Here is an 18,074-nt window from a genome sequence, read left to right as displayed (position 1 = left end):
GAACTAAAAAATACTCAAAAAGAAACAACTGCTCAGCCCTAGCTCCCGAGCTAGGAGGATTTGGTCGGTGGAAACAGGGAGGGCCAGCAACCTGTCCCAGCACAAAAGAAAAATAGCCTCTGAGGTAGATAACTGATCATACAGAGCTGACCAGACAAGTACACAGTTCTGGAAGACAACTTAATTTACCATTGCTTTTAAAACGTATGCAACTGCCTTAATAAAAGAGCATCAATAACAGTGAGTTATCCCATATGTACTAAAGTAGAAATAACTATTTATGAATCAGGAATTTCATAGTTTCAAAGTTGGTTTTCTTTACACTTGAACACCTGTAGTGATGACATGAAGTGTGGCACTGCTTGGATTCAAATCTTCCTTCATGCTTTTTTTTTTTTTTTAAGTTTGTCTCTGTGAGTCCATACATCAGTTAAAATTATAAAACCTAATGCAAAGGTACAAAAAAGGCACATTCTCCTAACCGCAAACTGGTCCGGCAAAAAAGAAAGAGCAGACAAGATATATGACGCTGAGACAAGGTGGGAACTACTGGCTACTGGCTCTTCCGTCTTTGGTGAAGTTACCTTTGAAAGTGCCAAGTAAATTTTTAAGTTTTCCAAATTTACCTAATATAGAAGAGAGCGCGCGAGCGTGCAAGCACACGCCAGCGTGCAAGCGCACGCCAGAGCTAGTAGCCAATCGTTTTGTTTCTGTTCTTATCTCAGCTTAGGTTTGAAGAGAAATCCTTATTTTTCAGCTTCTGCCATTTAGTTTCAACAGCAACATTCCCCTCCCCCCCCCTCGGTTTGCCAGATCACAGGCGTGACTCTCATTCTAAAGCACTATCAGTATAAAGGACAAAACATTCGGTGACTCCCCTCCCCCGCCCCCACCCCCAAAGCTACCTACGCTAAATCTAGAACATCGTAAGTTTGTTTGTTTGTTTGTTTGTTTTTTATCCTGAAAAAAAAAAAAAAAGGCAAAAAAGACTTTACATTGCATCATACAGCAGAAATCCTAAATCGGTCAAACTATCAGAGGAAACTGTCGGTGTACAGCCTTTACAAACGATTTACCCCATTAAAAGTCCCCCAGTCAGAAAATGTGTTTCACACAAAACAGTTCTCTCTTCTTGCACATCACTACCTTACACATTATATGAAAAAAAAAAATCATTAAAAACACCTACTACATATTTAAAAAAGCCAAAATTTCAGCAACTTTTATTGACTACCTTTTAAAAGCCCTATGCTGCTGTTTTACAAGGCGTAATGGACCAGCCCATTTGGTCAAAGCAGTCTACATCATTAGTTTGAACTAACTTTACTGAAACAGCTACAGCATCTAAAGAGTTAAGGCAAATTGGAATTCATAGAAAAGGATAAGACACTTGACGCTACGTCGAAAGAAAAATGGAAAGCTAAGAAAAGACACCGAGGGCAACACTGAGTCACAGCGACACTCGCACGGCCAGCACAGAACACCATGGGGTGAAGTCAGACAACTGAAACTTCAGAAAGCCCATTTCATACAGCTGAAAAAAAAAAAGACAAATTAAACACAAATTGAACAAAACTGCAAAAATCCGGTCATGCACTTGGATAAGTCTTCGTGGTCTCTTTGTGCATACCCAGAAAATTGACATTTTCTTTTTCTCTCTTTTTTTTTTTCCTTTTTTGCATCATTATATTTGATAAAAATCTTTGATTTTTTTTTGTTTTTTTTTGTTTGTTTTTTTGTTTTTGTTTTTTACTAAAATAAACCTGTTCAGGGGAACAGCTACTAGATGAATTTAAGGGTTTTATGCACCTTATAGAACTTATAGCAAAAATAGTTTTAGTTGATTTCATTATAAATAACGTTTTCAAGAACCTGTGCAAAACTGTCAATAATTTCCTAAAGCACAATTGATCAGAAAAATCCATGATTGTTCAGCCTTCACACCCTCTTCTTGTAAGAACTCGCTCCAGTACATCTGGAAGAGAAAAACAAAACACCAATGTCTTTGCTGACTTAATAAACACAATGGCAGGGCTTTGTCATGGTTTTAAAGAGATGAAGATTGTGCTCATCCATGGTAGCAGACTGAGGGACATAAACTGGGGACCTGAGGGTCACTTTACATTCCTTGGAGTCCACCTTTCAAATCTGGGCCTTGCAAAAAGTCTTCCTTTCCCGAGGAAGCCAGAGCCAACTCCTCAGCGGTCTCAGAGGGTGACTCGATGATACCAACTCAGGACGATCCCGAAACTGGATCCCACATAACCATTTTACTAAAATATGCATGGTAAAGAGAAGTTTGACATTTGTGGCTCCAGTGAGAGCTGGTAATACAATCTTTTGCTCCAAGGATGCTAACAGTCTGAATACATAGTCAAGATGCTGCAGAGCTTGTGAGATTTGGTTAGGCAACATCTTAGCTGTATCTTCCTTAGTCGGTATTTAAGGAATATGATAGATGATGCTTCTACCGCAGGAAATTTTTGGAACCGAATGTTCTATGATGCTTTAGATTTTATGAATTCGGAGGTAGAGGAAAAATAGATTTTATTTCAACGTAAGCGTTGTTCGTTACCTAGAGAAAATCTTTACGTTCACAAACATATTAAATCTGAGTTATTCCAAGCATCATTTGACAAAGGTTACCCCAGACTGCCTCATCTGAGCCCTGCAGTCATAGAGACTTCCCCTCATACCTCACAGTTACTTATTGGGTTGAAAGGTATATGGAGAATGGTCATTAGACGTCTCCACAGCCACCTGCTGCTGGCCACTTGCTTCCTACAACAGAGCAGAAGACAAGAGATAAGTTAGCAATCGAGTCTTAACTCTGCTGCTGAGGCCTGAGTCCAAGGACATAAACCTTTAAACAAACACTCTTCAAAGTGAATTTCTTCGAGTCAAATGAGCTTTTAAGGCTAATCACTGACTGCCCTAATGCAGCTGAAATATGACAGACCCTAAGAACCTCCCGTCTAAATGTTTAACTTAAATATTGATCAAAGAAATCTCTTGGCTCCATCTCCCTGGAGTCAGATCTAGTTTGTAATTCTGTATTTTCAGATTTTAGAGTCTGAGACATATGTGTGCATATGGTGAAGGTCACAGGCCCACCCCAAGAAGGCACCTCACAACCAAACGTTCTAATATTTATATCTTAAAACCGTGAGTCAACTCAGTAAATGGAAGCAGGGCCTGGTGGTAGTGCAAGGATGTTATCTCAGCCACTTGGGAGGTAGGGCAGAAGGCTGCAGGTTCACAGCTTGCCTGGCCCAAGACTTTAAAAGGGACACAAACATAGCTCAGCAGCAGAGCACTTCTCTGGTATGTCAGAGGCCTTGGCTGAACCTCTACTAAAATAAGAATAAATCAATAATAAAACAAAACAAACAAACAAACAAACAAAACCCAAACAAAATAGTTTGGCTATTTTGCCTTGTCTCAGTTCAAACTGTGTTTGAAAAGCTATAGGTCAGCTTTGATGAGGTAGTTAGAGAAAATTTTTGTTTTCTGTTGCTTCAGAGGAGGAGGCTGCATATAAAAGCTGTGGGCTCGGGCTGGAGAGATGGCTCAGAGGCTAAGAGCACTGGCTGCTCTTCCAGCGGTCCTGAGTTCAATTCCCAGCAACCACATGGTGGCACACAAACATCTATAATGTGATCTGATGCCCTCTTCTGACATGCAGATATACATGCAGGCAGTGCGCTGTATACATAATAATAAATAAATAAATCTTTTTAAAAAGATTAAAAACAAGCTGTGGGCTCAGGCAGCTGTGGTTGTTCAAAGTTGTATGATCATGCAAATAATACCACCATACTTCTCGGGACCCTCTGGGTCCAGTAAGATACTGGAACCGAGAACGCCCTTGGATTCTTGAGGAGCCTTTCACAAAAATGCTATGTTTCCTGTCCAACCATAATTCAGGTATCAGACTTCTTCAAATGCAATATATATCCCCCAAAATAACCAAGAGTAGTTAGCTATAAAACCAGGTATGGGTCTTCATGCTTGTTACCAATTACAAACACAAGTTTTTCTTTCCCTGTTATCTGAATTATGACCAGTTTCTTTCAAGAATTATTACCATTGATTCAATCCTTAGGACCAGAATGGCAAACTCCAATTGTTTTTTTTCAAGACAGGGTTTCTCTATGTAGCCTTGGCTGTCCTGGCAGTCTTTGTAGACCAGGCTGGCCTCGAACTCACAGCTGTCTGCCTGCTTCTGCCTCCCAAGAGCTGGGATTATAGGCACATGCCATCACGCCCGGCTTCCAATTTTATCTTAATGTGCCTGTAAATATCATTTCAGGGGTAACAAGACAGAGCCTTGAAGTGGTGGGAAGTGTGCTTTAAGCCTGGAAAGTTATTTGGGGAAGTCTGGGAATGAGATGTGGTCCAGATGTTCCTGTATTAATTTGCATACAGACAATTTTACAGTCAAAAGATAATACTAAGCACACACTCTTTCTAGACCCATTTATATAAATGTTTGAATTTTTTTCCCTTTTCTTTTCTGAAGGATGGTCTGGCTATGTAGCCTATGCTGGCCTTAGCCTCTCTGGTGCTGAGACTACAGGCATACGCCACTATGTCCTGATAAAATATTTGGCTCTTGATAAATGTTTTTTGTTGTTCTATCTAAATGACTCAGACGTAAAACTACCCATGGCCACAGTGGCCACAGGATGCTCTATACCAACCTCAACAGGAACAGCTGCAGTCTGCATGTGTGTATACTGTGGCAAGTAGGCTCCTTGCATGGCTGATGTCGCAGGCATGTACTGAAAAGGAGAAAGTAGTCAGGGAATGCAGAGGCAGGCCATGCCAAATTCAGATTACTGGGGTGGTAGTGGTGGCAAGACAGATATAAAGCAGTGAGGTTTGTGGCCTACTTCTGCTGGGTTGTGTACTGTCCTGGACTCAGCTTCACAAAAAGCTGTCGCTGGCTCTCAGATTAAGAGGGAAAACACACGGCTCTTTTGGCCTCCACAGACATAAGCCGTTGTCCATCTTTTATATTCTAAACTCTACAAGTAACAAGTTGCTAGTTGGGTCTTGTACTAACTCAGCCTTATAACCCAGCCCGTCCCCTGGAGTATAGGAAAACAAGTCCGTATGAAAGCTGCAATTCAGTGCTGCAACCGTGCGTGAAAGAGGAACAGGTGAGGAGAAACTGCCTGCCTACCTGCCATGTACACGTGTGTCTTTCACTTTCTGACCTGTACCTTGTAACACAGGTTATAAAAGCTGCACTGTGGTGCTATGTGGGTGAGTGAGAGGCATCCAGAGATGGACTTGCAGGGCACCAACTAATCAAGAATTTTCTGAGTGCTGTCTTTCTTTGTGGAAGGCAATGACTGCCAGCTAGGCAGGGAGGTCAGACACAACCATTGTCACCCCTAAGCCTGTACTTTCACTAGGGATGACACGGACTTCTTTAATTCACTTTCCTATTTGCAGAAACACAGGATATTAACTTGCCACCTACTGTTCCTGTGCTGCCTAGTGACAGATGACTCATCTGCTGGGCCAGAGGGCTGATCATAGAAGCGGGTTGTAGTGACATGGTGTGTTCCATTGAGGGAGTTAGCACGGCACCCTGGAAAAGGGAGAGAAGAATGACAAAAGACAAATTGAGGGAGAATTAAGATGCGGTAGTTACAATCTGCAAAGGAAAACCCTTTGTTAAGGCAAACATAACCTCTCTCAAACTTGGAGGAGGGCTCCCAAGCAACTACTCCAAATCTTCCAGGCTGCTTTCCTGAAACTTTCATAGCCGAGGTAGAGAAAACAGTGCTGTTATTCCATTCCTCAGAAATCCCTGTGTTCAGCTTGGCTTAGCCAGCTAACCCAGCAGGAAGGGCAGTAATATGAAACAAACCGAGGACTATTGTGGCTGCAAGAGCCACCAAGTGTTAAAAAAAAAAAAAAAGGAGGAGGGGAGGCAGGAGAAGCTTTTGTTTTCTACAGCCACAAAATAACAAAATCAACATAGCCTCTTGTTTTATAGAAAGTCATCTGGTTTAAGATTATGTAGGTAGGTCCAAGAATACGTTCTTCATGTACTGGGTATTTCTCAGAACTTCCTGTTCTATGTCTGGGAAGCCAATTAAGTTAGGATTAGTAATTCCACTCCAGTTCTACGTTCACTTATTTTGCTTGGAAAAATTCTGCCATTAAAAATCAAATTAAACGTATGTAAGAAAACAGAGGAAAGGAAAAGAGGGGAAAAAAAAACCTCTCATAAAAATCGGTTCGCAGCATCTAACTGAAAGCTGAGTTCTCCATCAGAGAATATGAGTGATTTCCTACTTTGGGTTCTTGTTCTTAACTTAGCTTTCTACTGGAAACTGTAACTGCCTTGCTGTCATCCATTTTAATAGCTAGATCATGGTCTATTAACCAGATAGCAACCAAACTTGAGTTGTTTGGACACCTGTCAAAACTCTTCCACATAATCAACGGACTTTACCACTCCTCTCATTTTTGCAATCACCCGGTTGTTACAGCAGGCAACTACTCCGCCCTTCTCCATAACTATGAAAACATGTTTTGGGATCACTGTAGCTGATGGCCCCCAAACACATTGGTATTTACTGATAACCAGGCACCAGTACAGGGTCCAAACAGATATTTCATTTAGTATGAATCTGGATGGGGAACAGTAACCCAGGTCTTCCCAGAGTTCAATTAAAATATATGCAGTGCTTGCCTCTAAAAGTCACCAAAAGGAAAGACAAAGGATACAATTCATTTTTAAGGTATATCATCAAAAAGCACAGGGTAATAAGTATTATTAGAAGTCTAGATTATAGGGGAGGGGTTTTCATCTTCCTTCCTCACCTACAGGTACCTCCTATATACTAAGGAGTCCCCAGATTTAAGAGTGGGCTGACTTCCAGCCTTCCAAATCAACCATGAAGCATTGGGGCATAGACTGTCCTGGGAATGTGTGGATCGGTGCCACGGACATCCACTTGTAGCATGTGTGGGTTTATGAATGTATGGATGCACAAGAACAGGCACACAGCACGTTTTATTGTGTCTGAAAGGGTGCCTTGGCACCTCCTGTTCAGCTGTTTGTCTCACGCTGCAGTGTCCACTGTAGAGGAGCCATGCATGAGACAACTCCTTGCGTCATTTTAAAGCCAAGAGCTGAGCTCTTTTCCTAAACAAATTATCTGGTTCTTGCATTCTAAATGCTGTGGTTTATCCTGCATATGAGAATGACTATTTTGCACTGGTAACTAGAAACCAAAGGGCTAAAAACTGTGGTCTTTTTGTGGCGAGTGTGTGGTGGGCAATGTTAGTCTGAGTTTGTTCTATACAATTGTTTTTAGTTTTGGCTGTTATTTTTAAAATTGAACAAACCGGATTTTGTGTATGTTTGAAAGACACAGACTATATAAAAAGGCCTAGCATAATATTTAAAAAGATGCAATGCATCTTAGGATAATAAATGCTGAAATTGATGAAGAAATCATATTTGTTATTTAGAAAAAGCACTGTTTCCCTTCTGCATATCCGTTCCACAGATAGGCTAAGTGACCCAGACGAAAGGCTCGGCCTGGACCTGAACTTTATGTCTGAACTACAAAGAATATAAAAAGGAAGAGCCGTTTCTTTCTATGTACTGCAAAATATTTAGTCACTCAATGGTATCCTATGAACTGTCTTGCGTAGGAAATAGGATGTATTTTTCAATTCTTAACATCTACCAATAATTCGTTTTAAGTCAATGGTGAGTTAAAATTTCCTAACAAACGTGACATTTTCATGTTCCATGTTTCGAATTTTCCCACCGTCTCTGGCAAAGAAGTTTTAGCTCAACGGGCTGCACACACAGCTTGCTAGGAGGATACAAAGCCATTAACATGAGACACTTACAGGATGCTGCAGGATGTATGGCTGAGGTTGCATCCAAGAGGGACTTTGTACCTAGAAAGGATTTTAAGAGAAACATTGATTTGCACTGCAATTCTCATCTGACCCTCTAGAATTCTTTTTAACTGTGTTAAGAATCTATAGTAGGAAGATAAAGAGACAAAACTATCAATGATTACAAAGGTTAAGGCAGTTAGAGCTCATGAGGAACTGGTCACTCTAAAGCAGGTGACACAATCACTTGGAACCAATGTCAGTTTGCCCACTCAGTATGCATTTACTGAACATTAGGCACCAAGGAGCAGTAAGGGTAAGGCACAGATGGGCTTCACCCCTGAGCAAGATACCATCTAAGCAAAGGCAATAAACACATAAGCAACCCAAATTAGTGCAAAGTGTTATAATCGAGGTATGAACTACGTTTTAGGAATACTGATGGATCAGGATGAATTGTAGAACATTTCAGTAGACACTAACCCCCACAGTGCACACATTACTAGTTAAGCATAACCAAATGCAATTCTCTGATAATCAGGAAAAGTCTGTTTAGAGGTCCTGTGTACTCCTCAACAATTTCTAGTTAGTGGGGAAAAGAATGTCTGGAATGCAGATCTAGGATATTAAACGGAGGTTAACTAGATCTTGACAGTTAAATTAAAAGGGTATTCGCACAGGAACCCTCTGAACTGAGAAACAAGGTGTGAGGGTCAGGCTTTGCGGGCGGGAAGGGAATGAATACCCTGCCACGCGTGAGGCCCACGGCTTTTCTAGGTCTATGGGATTTTTAAGATACATTCCGTTCTCCAGTTCGTATGAGAGCCCTCCTGAGTCCTGTCCCTGAGTGTTAACTTCAGAGATTCTACAGAGAGAATGCGGGGAGGAGTCGGGGGTGGGTGGGTGGGGGGGAAGAACGGAGGGATTTACCTTGATAGCAGAGCCCCGATACTTGTTTTCTCTGGTTTCCTTTGCCACCTAAGGCAGACCAAAGTTAAGTGCTTCTGCCTTGTTAACGGTTCAGTTATCTGGACTGCAGCCTTTCCCCACTGGGGTACTGGTGGTGTCTCGCAGATGCCACTTTCTCAAATCCAACTGCACAAGCATATGGTGGTTTAGTGGAGAAGGCCAACTCCAGCACCAGTGTGGGCCCTTACATACACATCACAGGGGGCAAGCAGCTCCCTGCAAATCCCAATGTGGGCCAGATGCCCCATTTTTATATGCATCTGTGGTCATAATTGCCTAAGCACTTATAGTATTATAGGGTTAGGGAGCTATGACACCTAATCCCCCGTTTATTTCAGCGGCAAAGTTGCCACTGTTAAGTTTTTATTCTTCAATGTTCCCTAGTTATAAAATGGGAATAATCATCTATGAACTTTTTAACCATTGGTTCTTTGAAAACCTGAAAGGAATAGAAACTCTATTCCAAACTAACCATACACAAATCACATTTTTGGAAACATCTTAAATGGACCTCAGATTACTTGGGGCTTATCCCCGACCTCTGCCTGGCACTGGCCATATAAGGATAGTCCCATATGAGAGGTTATGGCTCTTGAGTGTACGGCACATAGAAGACATTTCACATGGGTCTTAAAAAAAAAAAAAACACCCCAAGGAGGACACGAGGCCTTGAAATGACAGGTTATCTGCAGTTAGCCTCGTCTAGTTGGCATCCAACACTGGCCTCCTGACTTTTTATTCTATAAAACGATTGATAGGCAAACTGCTTTAAAGAGGGAAAGTGGTAGAGAGATGGATTTGGAGCTGAAATGTCTATAGCAACATAATTAATAGTCCTTTGTCTGCTTAAGAGTAAGCTTACATTTGCCCTTATTTTTAATAACAGATCATCAAAGACTACATCTTAATATAAGCTGTAGAAGCTGTTCATGAGGGGAGATGTGCTATATATCCACTTGCTCTCATTGAGAAACAAGGAAGAGACAAGCATCTCAACTCCTAAGCATCTGAAGAGACACAAATGAATGAATACTGTACCCAGAAAACTGTCACTTCAGAGCTAGGTTACAACTCAGGGAAAATAAAGGGAAGAAAAGGCAGGGAGACTGGGAGTGGGGACAACCTAAAGGCTGATGGTGACAGACAGCTGTGAGACTCTGCTTTTAGCATACAACCTGTTCTCCCTTTCAACATTATGTACATTATCTTTTAGGCAGAACCAACCTTGAGAGTGTCTTATACTGACCATTATTGGAAACATGCAATTAATATGCATGATGACGCTACCAGACCACGCTTATGGAGTATTAATGATATGCCAGTACTGTGGAACCCTGTTACAGTTTCATTCTGTGCTTAGGACTCTCTCAGGTTTATAAGGCAGAAACTATTATTATCCCCATTTTAAAGACGAGGAAACTGAGGCTTGTAGCTATCACACAGCACAGTTGTTAGACCAGATGCTGTAGTCCCCTAACCCCAGATGTCAGGACTACAACATCTAACTCAGTTTTAAAAACAAGTATACCCCAGAGTTTAGTCCCACAAGGTCCCAGCAGTCAACAAGAGAGAACTCTCTTACAGGGCAGTAACTGAACTCAGTGACAATGCTCCTGTCTGGGTCTGGGCAGGAGAAAGGCACGTAGGCCTCGCTAGCCCTGTTAATACCATCAGCTCTGTGTCAGACGAGGAGCTTAATGAGGGTTCCTTCCTCAGCTGGGAATACAGGAGAAAGTAAAGCCTCCTCCCCAAGTAACAGAGGAGGAGCTAACAGTCTCTTGCTTCTTGGTGGGGGAAAGACCTCAGAGCTCAACTGCATCAGTTAATGTCACCTAATAGAGATTCTCTGTGTTAGCAGTTTTCACTGTCCTTGGATCTCTTCCTCCTAGTGAATAAACGAAGATGGGAGCGCACACTCATCCTCCATTCTGCAACTCTCTTAGGTTTCAGTTTCTGGGATACGTGACGGAGAGGGTACAGGGGCTCACCCCAATTCTAGAACCACGTGATGTTTGGAACACTTTCCTGGCTTTACACTTCCCTTCGCGTAAAAAGCAAACCGCTATGCCAAATAAAAGGCAGCTTATTCCAAACCAGGTAGCCAAGCTGCGTCAGATTTGACTTAGGTTTCATTTTTTAAAAAAAAACTGTTCAGGATTTGAAGAGACATAAAAACCGCCGCAGAGATGCACAGTGTGCTGCTGACGAGTCCTGGGGTACAAACCTGGTAGGCAGATACAGGAGATGCAATATAGGGTGTAAGAGAAGTTTGAGTGATCATTCGGTTTGTGGCAATACTGTATGGTGAAGGGTAAAATCTAGAACAAACACAAAAGCCTTTATTAAGTAATCCTTCCAATGGAATCATTCATGGAACAATGTCTGATACTTTCCACCGTCACTGTCCCTCAAGCCACGATGCAGCTGTCCTAATGACGTACCCGTTATGTAGAGCAGCCGAAGTCGGGTCGTACGTCAGGGTCATCCCAGCCTTATGGAAGGAAGCAGAAGGAAACCGTGAGAGGTCCATCTAGAAAGGCGCTGTTTGCACACCGCGTTTTGTAGGGTCACCCCATAGCATAAGACGGGTAAGAGTCACATCTGATAAAACTGGGAGTTTCTGTTAGCCAAGGATGAGCACAAATTCGGTATGAGAAGTAAGCGCCACTGTGCTGCCCCACACAGTTAGCCATTACTGCAAGGAGCTGCTGAAAATGAAACGGAAACCAATCTCTCTGGTGAAATAGCCAGACATCACGTGCTCAGGGGGCCACATGTGGCTGTCACTGGACGGTACAAGTTCAAGACATTTTCTCCACATATTCTGTTTTTTTGTTTTTCTTTTAATATTTGTTTGTTTTGTTTTTTAAGACAGGGTTTCTTCTGGGTAGCATTGGCTGTCCTGGACTTTGTAGACTAGGCTGGCCTTGTAACTCACAGAGATCCGCCTGCCTCTGTATCCCTGAGTGCTGGCATTAAGGCGTGTGCCACCATGCCCAGCTTACATTCTGGGTTCTTTCTTTCTTATTTTTTTTACATTCTGGGTTCTTTATGATCCTTTTAAACTAAAAAAACTATTGAGATAAATGCAAGGAGGAGGAAGTCCAATGTTACATTAAAACTGAAAGTTTGTTTGTTTGTTTGTTTTAAGAAAGCTTCAAAAGATTGTTTGCCTGTTTGCTTTTGAGAGGCAGGAGAGATAGTGTATAGAAATGAGGAGGAAAAATCCCGATCAGAATATATCGGTATGGCACAAACCTTTTCCAACAAGGAAAAAAAAAAAGCCCTCGAATATATAAAACTAAATTCTCAATGACAAATACATTATTGATTTCAATGTTAAGGGCAGGTTCCTGAATACTACTAATGTAAGCCTATTGGAAAAGCTATACCTACAACTGGAACCCTCTCCCCTCAAAACCTGTTCATTCACAGTAAATGCAGTGTAGCTGTTCCCATTATCTACCTGTCCCCCCGCCCCCCCACTGCCCCACCCACCCCTGGGGAATCTGCACCCAGCGAAACTCTGTGTGCTCAGGCTCACACCCCCACACTAAAGTTTCCGGAAAGGACTTACAAGTCTCACCTCTCCTTCTCTGTGCCATGGCCGCCCATTAGGGATGTATTTGTTGGGGTTTTGTCTCTTCTTCTGTCCTCCATCCGCAAACTTGCACAGTAAAGGTTCTGTAGGAGCTGTGAACACAGGGGAAGACGGCGTGAGCCCACTGTTGTAGGTGCGTCTGACAGGATGTAAGTGGGGGGGCCTTCTCTCTTTCAATAGGAGCACTGCTGGTGCTATGCAGGAGCACTTTTAAGGCAAGACCTCAAGCCCTGTGAGTCCATGGACGAAGAACAGAGCAGGCTGATGTGCTAGTGACTGTCTCTGAACTGGAGAGCTGAGGGTAAGACATGTCTAGACACTGCAGACGCCATGGCACTCGCCACTCTGGACTTGCTACAGTTCTACTACCGGTCAGCGCATACTCCCCCAGCTTCCCAGACAGCGCTCCACTCCTGACACCATGTATCCATTTACAGCAGTTATAACTGTATGCGAGTGTCTGTTTTGTTAGCACCATGTCCCCAGAGCCTACAGTCTGGGCACTCTGGTTGCTTGCTGGTTACATCAATGGATGAATACAGATGGACATCATCTGCACTTGAGAAAGCTACAGGGGCTGGAAAGACAGCTAGGTAGTTAAGCAGAGAACTCAAGTTTGTTCCCAGCAGCACCCACCAGGTAGCTTAAAACCACCTGCATGTAACTCCAGCTACAGGGGAGCCAATGCCCTTTCCTGGCCTGTGAGGGCACACACTTGCATGTGAGCACAAATACGTGCATACGCATATACACAAATGACATATTTAGAAAGTTACAAACGCCCACCCTACTTATTTAAAGGCTCTTCTGTGTCTCAGATTTTTCCCAGTTAGTCATTTTACCACCCCGTTTTCACCACAGTCCTAGAAACCCAAGAAAGGAACATACAAAAAGAATTATAGACACTCACTGAAAAGATACGTCCATGAGAGTCAAGGAAAAAATGACACGCAAGTGGCACAACAGGCTACCCACAGCCTTTCCTTTACTCTGCCTTTTGGTGACACACACACACCAGCACACTCCTGGAAGCTGTGCTTTCCTATGTTTCTAGTTAGTGTAATAAAGGCTTTCACACCTTCCTGTCTGGCTCCCACACTCAGGCTTTTGTCTCCTGTAGAACCATGATTATCCCTTTCGAGTTCTTTCAAAGTTAAATAACCATGAAGACAAAAACATTACTTGTGGAAAATTTACTCCTTTGCCTCTTATTATCCTAATTCGTCTCTTATTTTATATCACGTTACCCACCCACTAATGACATGGTACAAGCAACTGTGTCTCTTACCACGTCACTGCCAAAAAAAACCAAAACCAAAAACAACAACAACAAAAATGACAACACAACCGGAGCTGCAATCCCTCCCTGGTGTCTGGCACTCTGCATCTGACCCTGGGCTGCAAAGCGATTCTAAGTGGATCTGCTATGGTGTGGAGGTAGTTCACTTTCCTCTGGTTCAAGTTTCGTCCCTAGTGTGACAATGTTACAAGCTGGGACGTGGCAGGAGGCTCTTAGGTCACCAGGGTCACACCCTCAGAAGCAGTGAAAGTGGTTTTCTCAGGAGTGAGGCAAGCCCCTGAAGAAAGAGCTCTCTGGCTATGTCTTGTAGTACCTTTTCCCTGACTGTCACGTGGTCCCCACTGTAGCGTTGAGATGATGCAGAAACCAGGCTCTTCAAATTCCTGACCTATGACCTAACTAAACCCCTTGTTTATAACTCCACTGGTATTTTGGTACAGTAATGAAAAATGTATTGGTTATAGTATAGGAGGAGTTAATAATAAAACTGCTGGGTATCTGACAAAAAAATACCTAGTTTACCTTCTAACTCCTCCACCCCAGGCTTTCATGAATAACAAATCCCATTTAATACAAACTAGGCACAATGGAGGGTGGACGTGCCGAGGCCAAACTTCCCCTGAGCAACTAAACTATACTGCTTGTCCAGTCGAAACAAGGTGGTGATTTTAAGTTCTACCTTTCCAATAACCACAGGAGGCGGAGACTCACTGATGGGACAGGGCAATAGAGCAGGATAATTCTGTAACAATCACTGTTGGTCCTTTTAACTCTATAACTGGACCATCAGGGGACAGATGGGAACATGGCATCCAAGCAAAGGCTGCAGATAACAGGCACACCTTTCTGAGAGGAGGGGCTTTGCCACATCTGACGTTCCCTTAAGTTACTCGCCTTTCTAGGCAATCAAAAAATAATGACTACTTAAACTCCAATATAATGACCCTTCCCCCCTACCCAGGCTCTTACGTGAGTGAGCTAGTGTGACTGACTGGGAAGGGTGTGGTGTAGAAGATGCCCCAGGTGATGACTAAGGACAAATCAAGAGCTCAGCCAGGACAGGCAAGACCCACTGTTCTCAGCCCCAGTGCCAGTCCAGGTTAGCAGAGCCTATGATAACCTCTGAGGAGCTCAACTCTGCCCATGCTCATAGTAAGGAGATACTGCCCATCAGAGGCTTTAGAAAAATGCCCTCTGGTTTACTTGGATTGTCAGAAAGACAAACTGTTTTCTTTTATTAGCATGGAGTTCTTCCACAGAAAGAAGGTACAGGCAGGACTCATTCACTCTAAAGTGCATTTCCGGCAAAGTGGCTGAGAGCTCAGTAGCCTATCTGGGGACAATGCGGTGCCCATGGATGTTTGTTCATCTAGATTCTGCCCTGTCACAAAAAAGTCCCAGGTGACAACAACAGTTTGGTGTGTGAAGGCGACGGCATGTTTAAGTAGACATCATTTAACATGAAACGAATGGACTGGGAGTGGCTGACGTTTTTTTAGAGAGTACATTATATTTACTATGTTGTTTTGTGCTACCATTCCAATTTTTCCCCCTCTAAAAGCAAACATTACCGAGCTAAAGCAGCGCGTGCACCGGCAGTGTTCATCTTAGGCAGTTTCCTACTTTAAAAAACTGTACGCCGTTAGAAATGGCATGGCTTTTAGACGGTTGCTGGCTCCGCATTTCAGCCAAGTCAAGAGTGCAATAAAACTCCCAGCAGCTTCCTTCCTCTATCAAAGGTCTCTTCAGTCTCCTCAGCTCAGTGTCTACCCTATGTTAGGTCCACAAGAGCACGCTCTATGTAAGCAGCCCACAAGCCAGAGCTGCAGCCTCCTCGGGGCTTGCGTACAGTGCGGATGAGGATGCGCCCACTCTCCTGAAAGCCTGTCTGATCATCCACAGGACAGAACGCTGAGCACAGGCATACACGCCTAGATAAAAATGCTCCGGTGGAAAAGCCACAGATGCAAGAACAGCTGTCATTCTCTCCTGACTCTGCTCCACTGACTTGGGGGGAGGGGACTGGTAAGAACAAGGTCCTGAGTGAACCCTCTCAATGCTTTGTTTACTACCAAGACCACCCACTTGCCTTCGGAAGAGCAAGTCATACCAAGTTAGGGAATTTCCCGGCGCTTCTGGCAACAAAGGGTTTAATTCAGTGTGACTGACAGCTGTCTTGACAGTGTGCAACAGTTGCATGAATTTGGTTAGATTTTTGGGTGGGAAAACAAGAAGTGGGCCAGATTTTTAAAAATGTTATTGAAGCGCATGCAAGCTTGTTACAGACTGGGTGGCCTCACTTCACCAGCTTCTCTGGTGCTTCCCACATACCAGGGTTAGGTAGCTTGCCTCTGGGAGCCCAAAGCTCAGCTTCCAGGCTAAAAGAGGCAGGACTTCCTGTATGATGTCAGCCTGTAGACAGCACAGATCCTTCAGGTAGCCTCTTTATTGTCTTTTAGAAAGGAAATACTGAAGCACAAATGACACGTCAGAAATATTGAGCAATAGCTTCGTTTGGCTGGATGAACTTTATAGAACTAGCATGTAACAGTCAACCTTTAGATCATTTTCCTAGAACAACAATTCTTTATGATTTTTCATTATTTTTGAATTATATGCATGTATATGTGCATTTGAGTTCATGTGCCCATGGAGGCCGGAGAGCAGGGGTGGTGGAAGCCCTTGGGGTAGTTACAAGCAGCTTGTGAGCTAGCCAACACGCATCCTGGGAACTTCACTCAGGTCCTATGTAAGAGCTCTAAGTGCCCCTAAGTGCTGAGCCACCCCTACAGCCCTTCAACAGTGATGCTTCACATCACACTGTTGAGAAGGTTAACTGCAGAGTTCTGATGGTTCCTGTGTGTGCTGTTCACACGTGTACGCAAGCCTCCGAGGTGCTGCTTGGTACCTTCTTCCTCTATCCTTTTCCACCTTATAGTTTGAACCTTAGGGATCCTCGTGTCTCTGTTGCCTCAGTACTGGGGCTATAAGGCACATGGTTGCCCATGGCCCACTTTTCATGTGGGTGCTAAGCATATGACCTCAGGCTCTTAGGCTTTTGGAGCAAAAAGTTTATTGACAGAGCCCTCTCCCCCACCCTTGGCACACTGTTATTTATACATTCCACATTAAGAGAAGATATAAATATATACCTACTCTGAACCAATGGACTTTGCCAGGTACGCAAGCCCTCACAGGCTAAATTTACCTTCAGTACGGGTTAGCTCTGATATCTTGTGTATTTCTCAGGTTATATGCTCTCAGCACCCAACCCAGAAGAGTTCTTATGCATTGGAACCCACAGGAACATGAACCTTCCAAACTCTCATGACTCAAGTGTTACCTTCAACGCTGCTAAGGGCCCCAGGCAACAGCACAGGTAGACCCAGATGTCATATTTCCTGGCACTTCTTGAGAGCCACCTAAGGTAATGGCACTATTGCTTTGACCAGTATGTCGACAGAGCTGGAGCGAGAGGCTCTTTACACATGCCTGCTTATGTGGTGCTGGCACTTCTAAGACAGCAGGGGTGGCTATACCCATAATGCCTTGCTGTTATCTCCATCACGTGTTTTATCAAGCTCCCGAAGCCCAGACTGTGAGGTCTGTGCTATTCATACCAAACAGAGCGCTCCTCAGGGCCTGCTGTGATGTAGAATGGCTTCTTTGTAAGTCATCGCACTCATGTAGCTACCCAGCCTCACGGTGTCAGCTCCGCGGCTCACAGGAGAGTGGACCAACTCCCCAGTGCATCCTAAGTGAGCTTTTCTCCAGGATTTAATGCTCAGACCTTCACAGCAGCAATGGCTGGAGAGCCCACTCCTTCCAAATGCCCCATTTTTCTAGTTGTTCAGTCAGTATTTGACCTTAGCCATCATATTGCAAAATGTAAACTGCCCTTGACAAGCTTCTCCTCCTAATCTGGAAACTCAGTATCCTCAGCCACCGCAACTTTTCTAAGAATGATGGCTACTTCAGAATGGCCCTATCGCGGTGAGCTGACCCCAGAGGAGATAGAAATGGAAGTTCCTAGCAGCTTCAGGAATCACTTTTAACTATAGAAACTTTCTCCATCTATTTCAGCCACGTCAACTGCCCTGAAATTTTTTTTATCTAAAATTTTTAATCAATGAATTTATTCACTTTACATCCCAATTGTAGCCCCCTCCATTCTCTCCTCTCGGTCCCACCTTCCCTCCCTATTTTAACCTCTACAGTGTGAAAAATGAGCCTGGAGTTTCCCCAGAAAACCTGACCCCTGGTTTTAAGAGCATTCTGCTGCTTTGCTTGACGGAGTTCAGAGAGCCGCTCACTTCTCGTGGC

General features: G+C 43.5%; 1 protein-coding gene across 11 annotated transcripts in view; it reads right to left on the bottom strand.

Annotated features, from left to right (window-relative positions):
* Positions 1 to 971: 971 nt before the first annotated feature.
* Positions 972 to 18,074, bottom strand: part of Rbms1 (RNA binding motif single stranded interacting protein 1) — a 220,944-nt gene continuing 203,841 nt past the window's right edge. For 3 of the 11 annotated variants that reach the window (XM_051166384.1, XM_051166386.1, XM_051166382.1), the window contains exons 7-15: positions 12,428 to 12,543; positions 11,292 to 11,341; positions 11,075 to 11,168; positions 8,812 to 8,859; positions 7,891 to 7,941; positions 5,492 to 5,602; positions 4,704 to 4,784; positions 2,697 to 2,781; positions 972 to 1,975 (exon numbers count right to left, since the gene is read on the bottom strand). In XM_051166384.1, the coding sequence (XP_051022341.1) occupies positions 2,704 to 2,781; positions 4,704 to 4,784; positions 5,492 to 5,602; positions 7,891 to 7,941; positions 8,812 to 8,859; positions 11,075 to 11,168; positions 11,292 to 11,341; positions 12,428 to 12,543 (629 nt within the window). In that variant the 3' untranslated portion in view covers positions 972 to 1,975; positions 2,697 to 2,703. The remainder of the gene's footprint in view (positions 1,976 to 2,696; positions 2,782 to 4,703; positions 4,785 to 5,491; positions 5,603 to 7,890; positions 7,942 to 8,811; positions 8,860 to 11,074; positions 11,169 to 11,291; positions 11,342 to 12,427; positions 12,544 to 18,074) is intronic. The other 8 variants (XM_051166390.1, XM_051166392.1, XM_051166387.1 and 5 more) reach the window with 4 other exon arrangements.

The sequence above is a fragment of the Acomys russatus genome, chromosome 24 (genome assembly GCF_903995435.1).
Source record: "Acomys russatus chromosome 24, mAcoRus1.1, whole genome shotgun sequence".
Classification (NCBI taxonomy): domain Eukaryota; kingdom Metazoa; phylum Chordata; class Mammalia; order Rodentia; family Muridae; genus Acomys; species Acomys russatus.
Note: the sequence above shows the minus strand (reverse complement) of the source record. Positions and strands in the feature narration are given on the sequence as shown.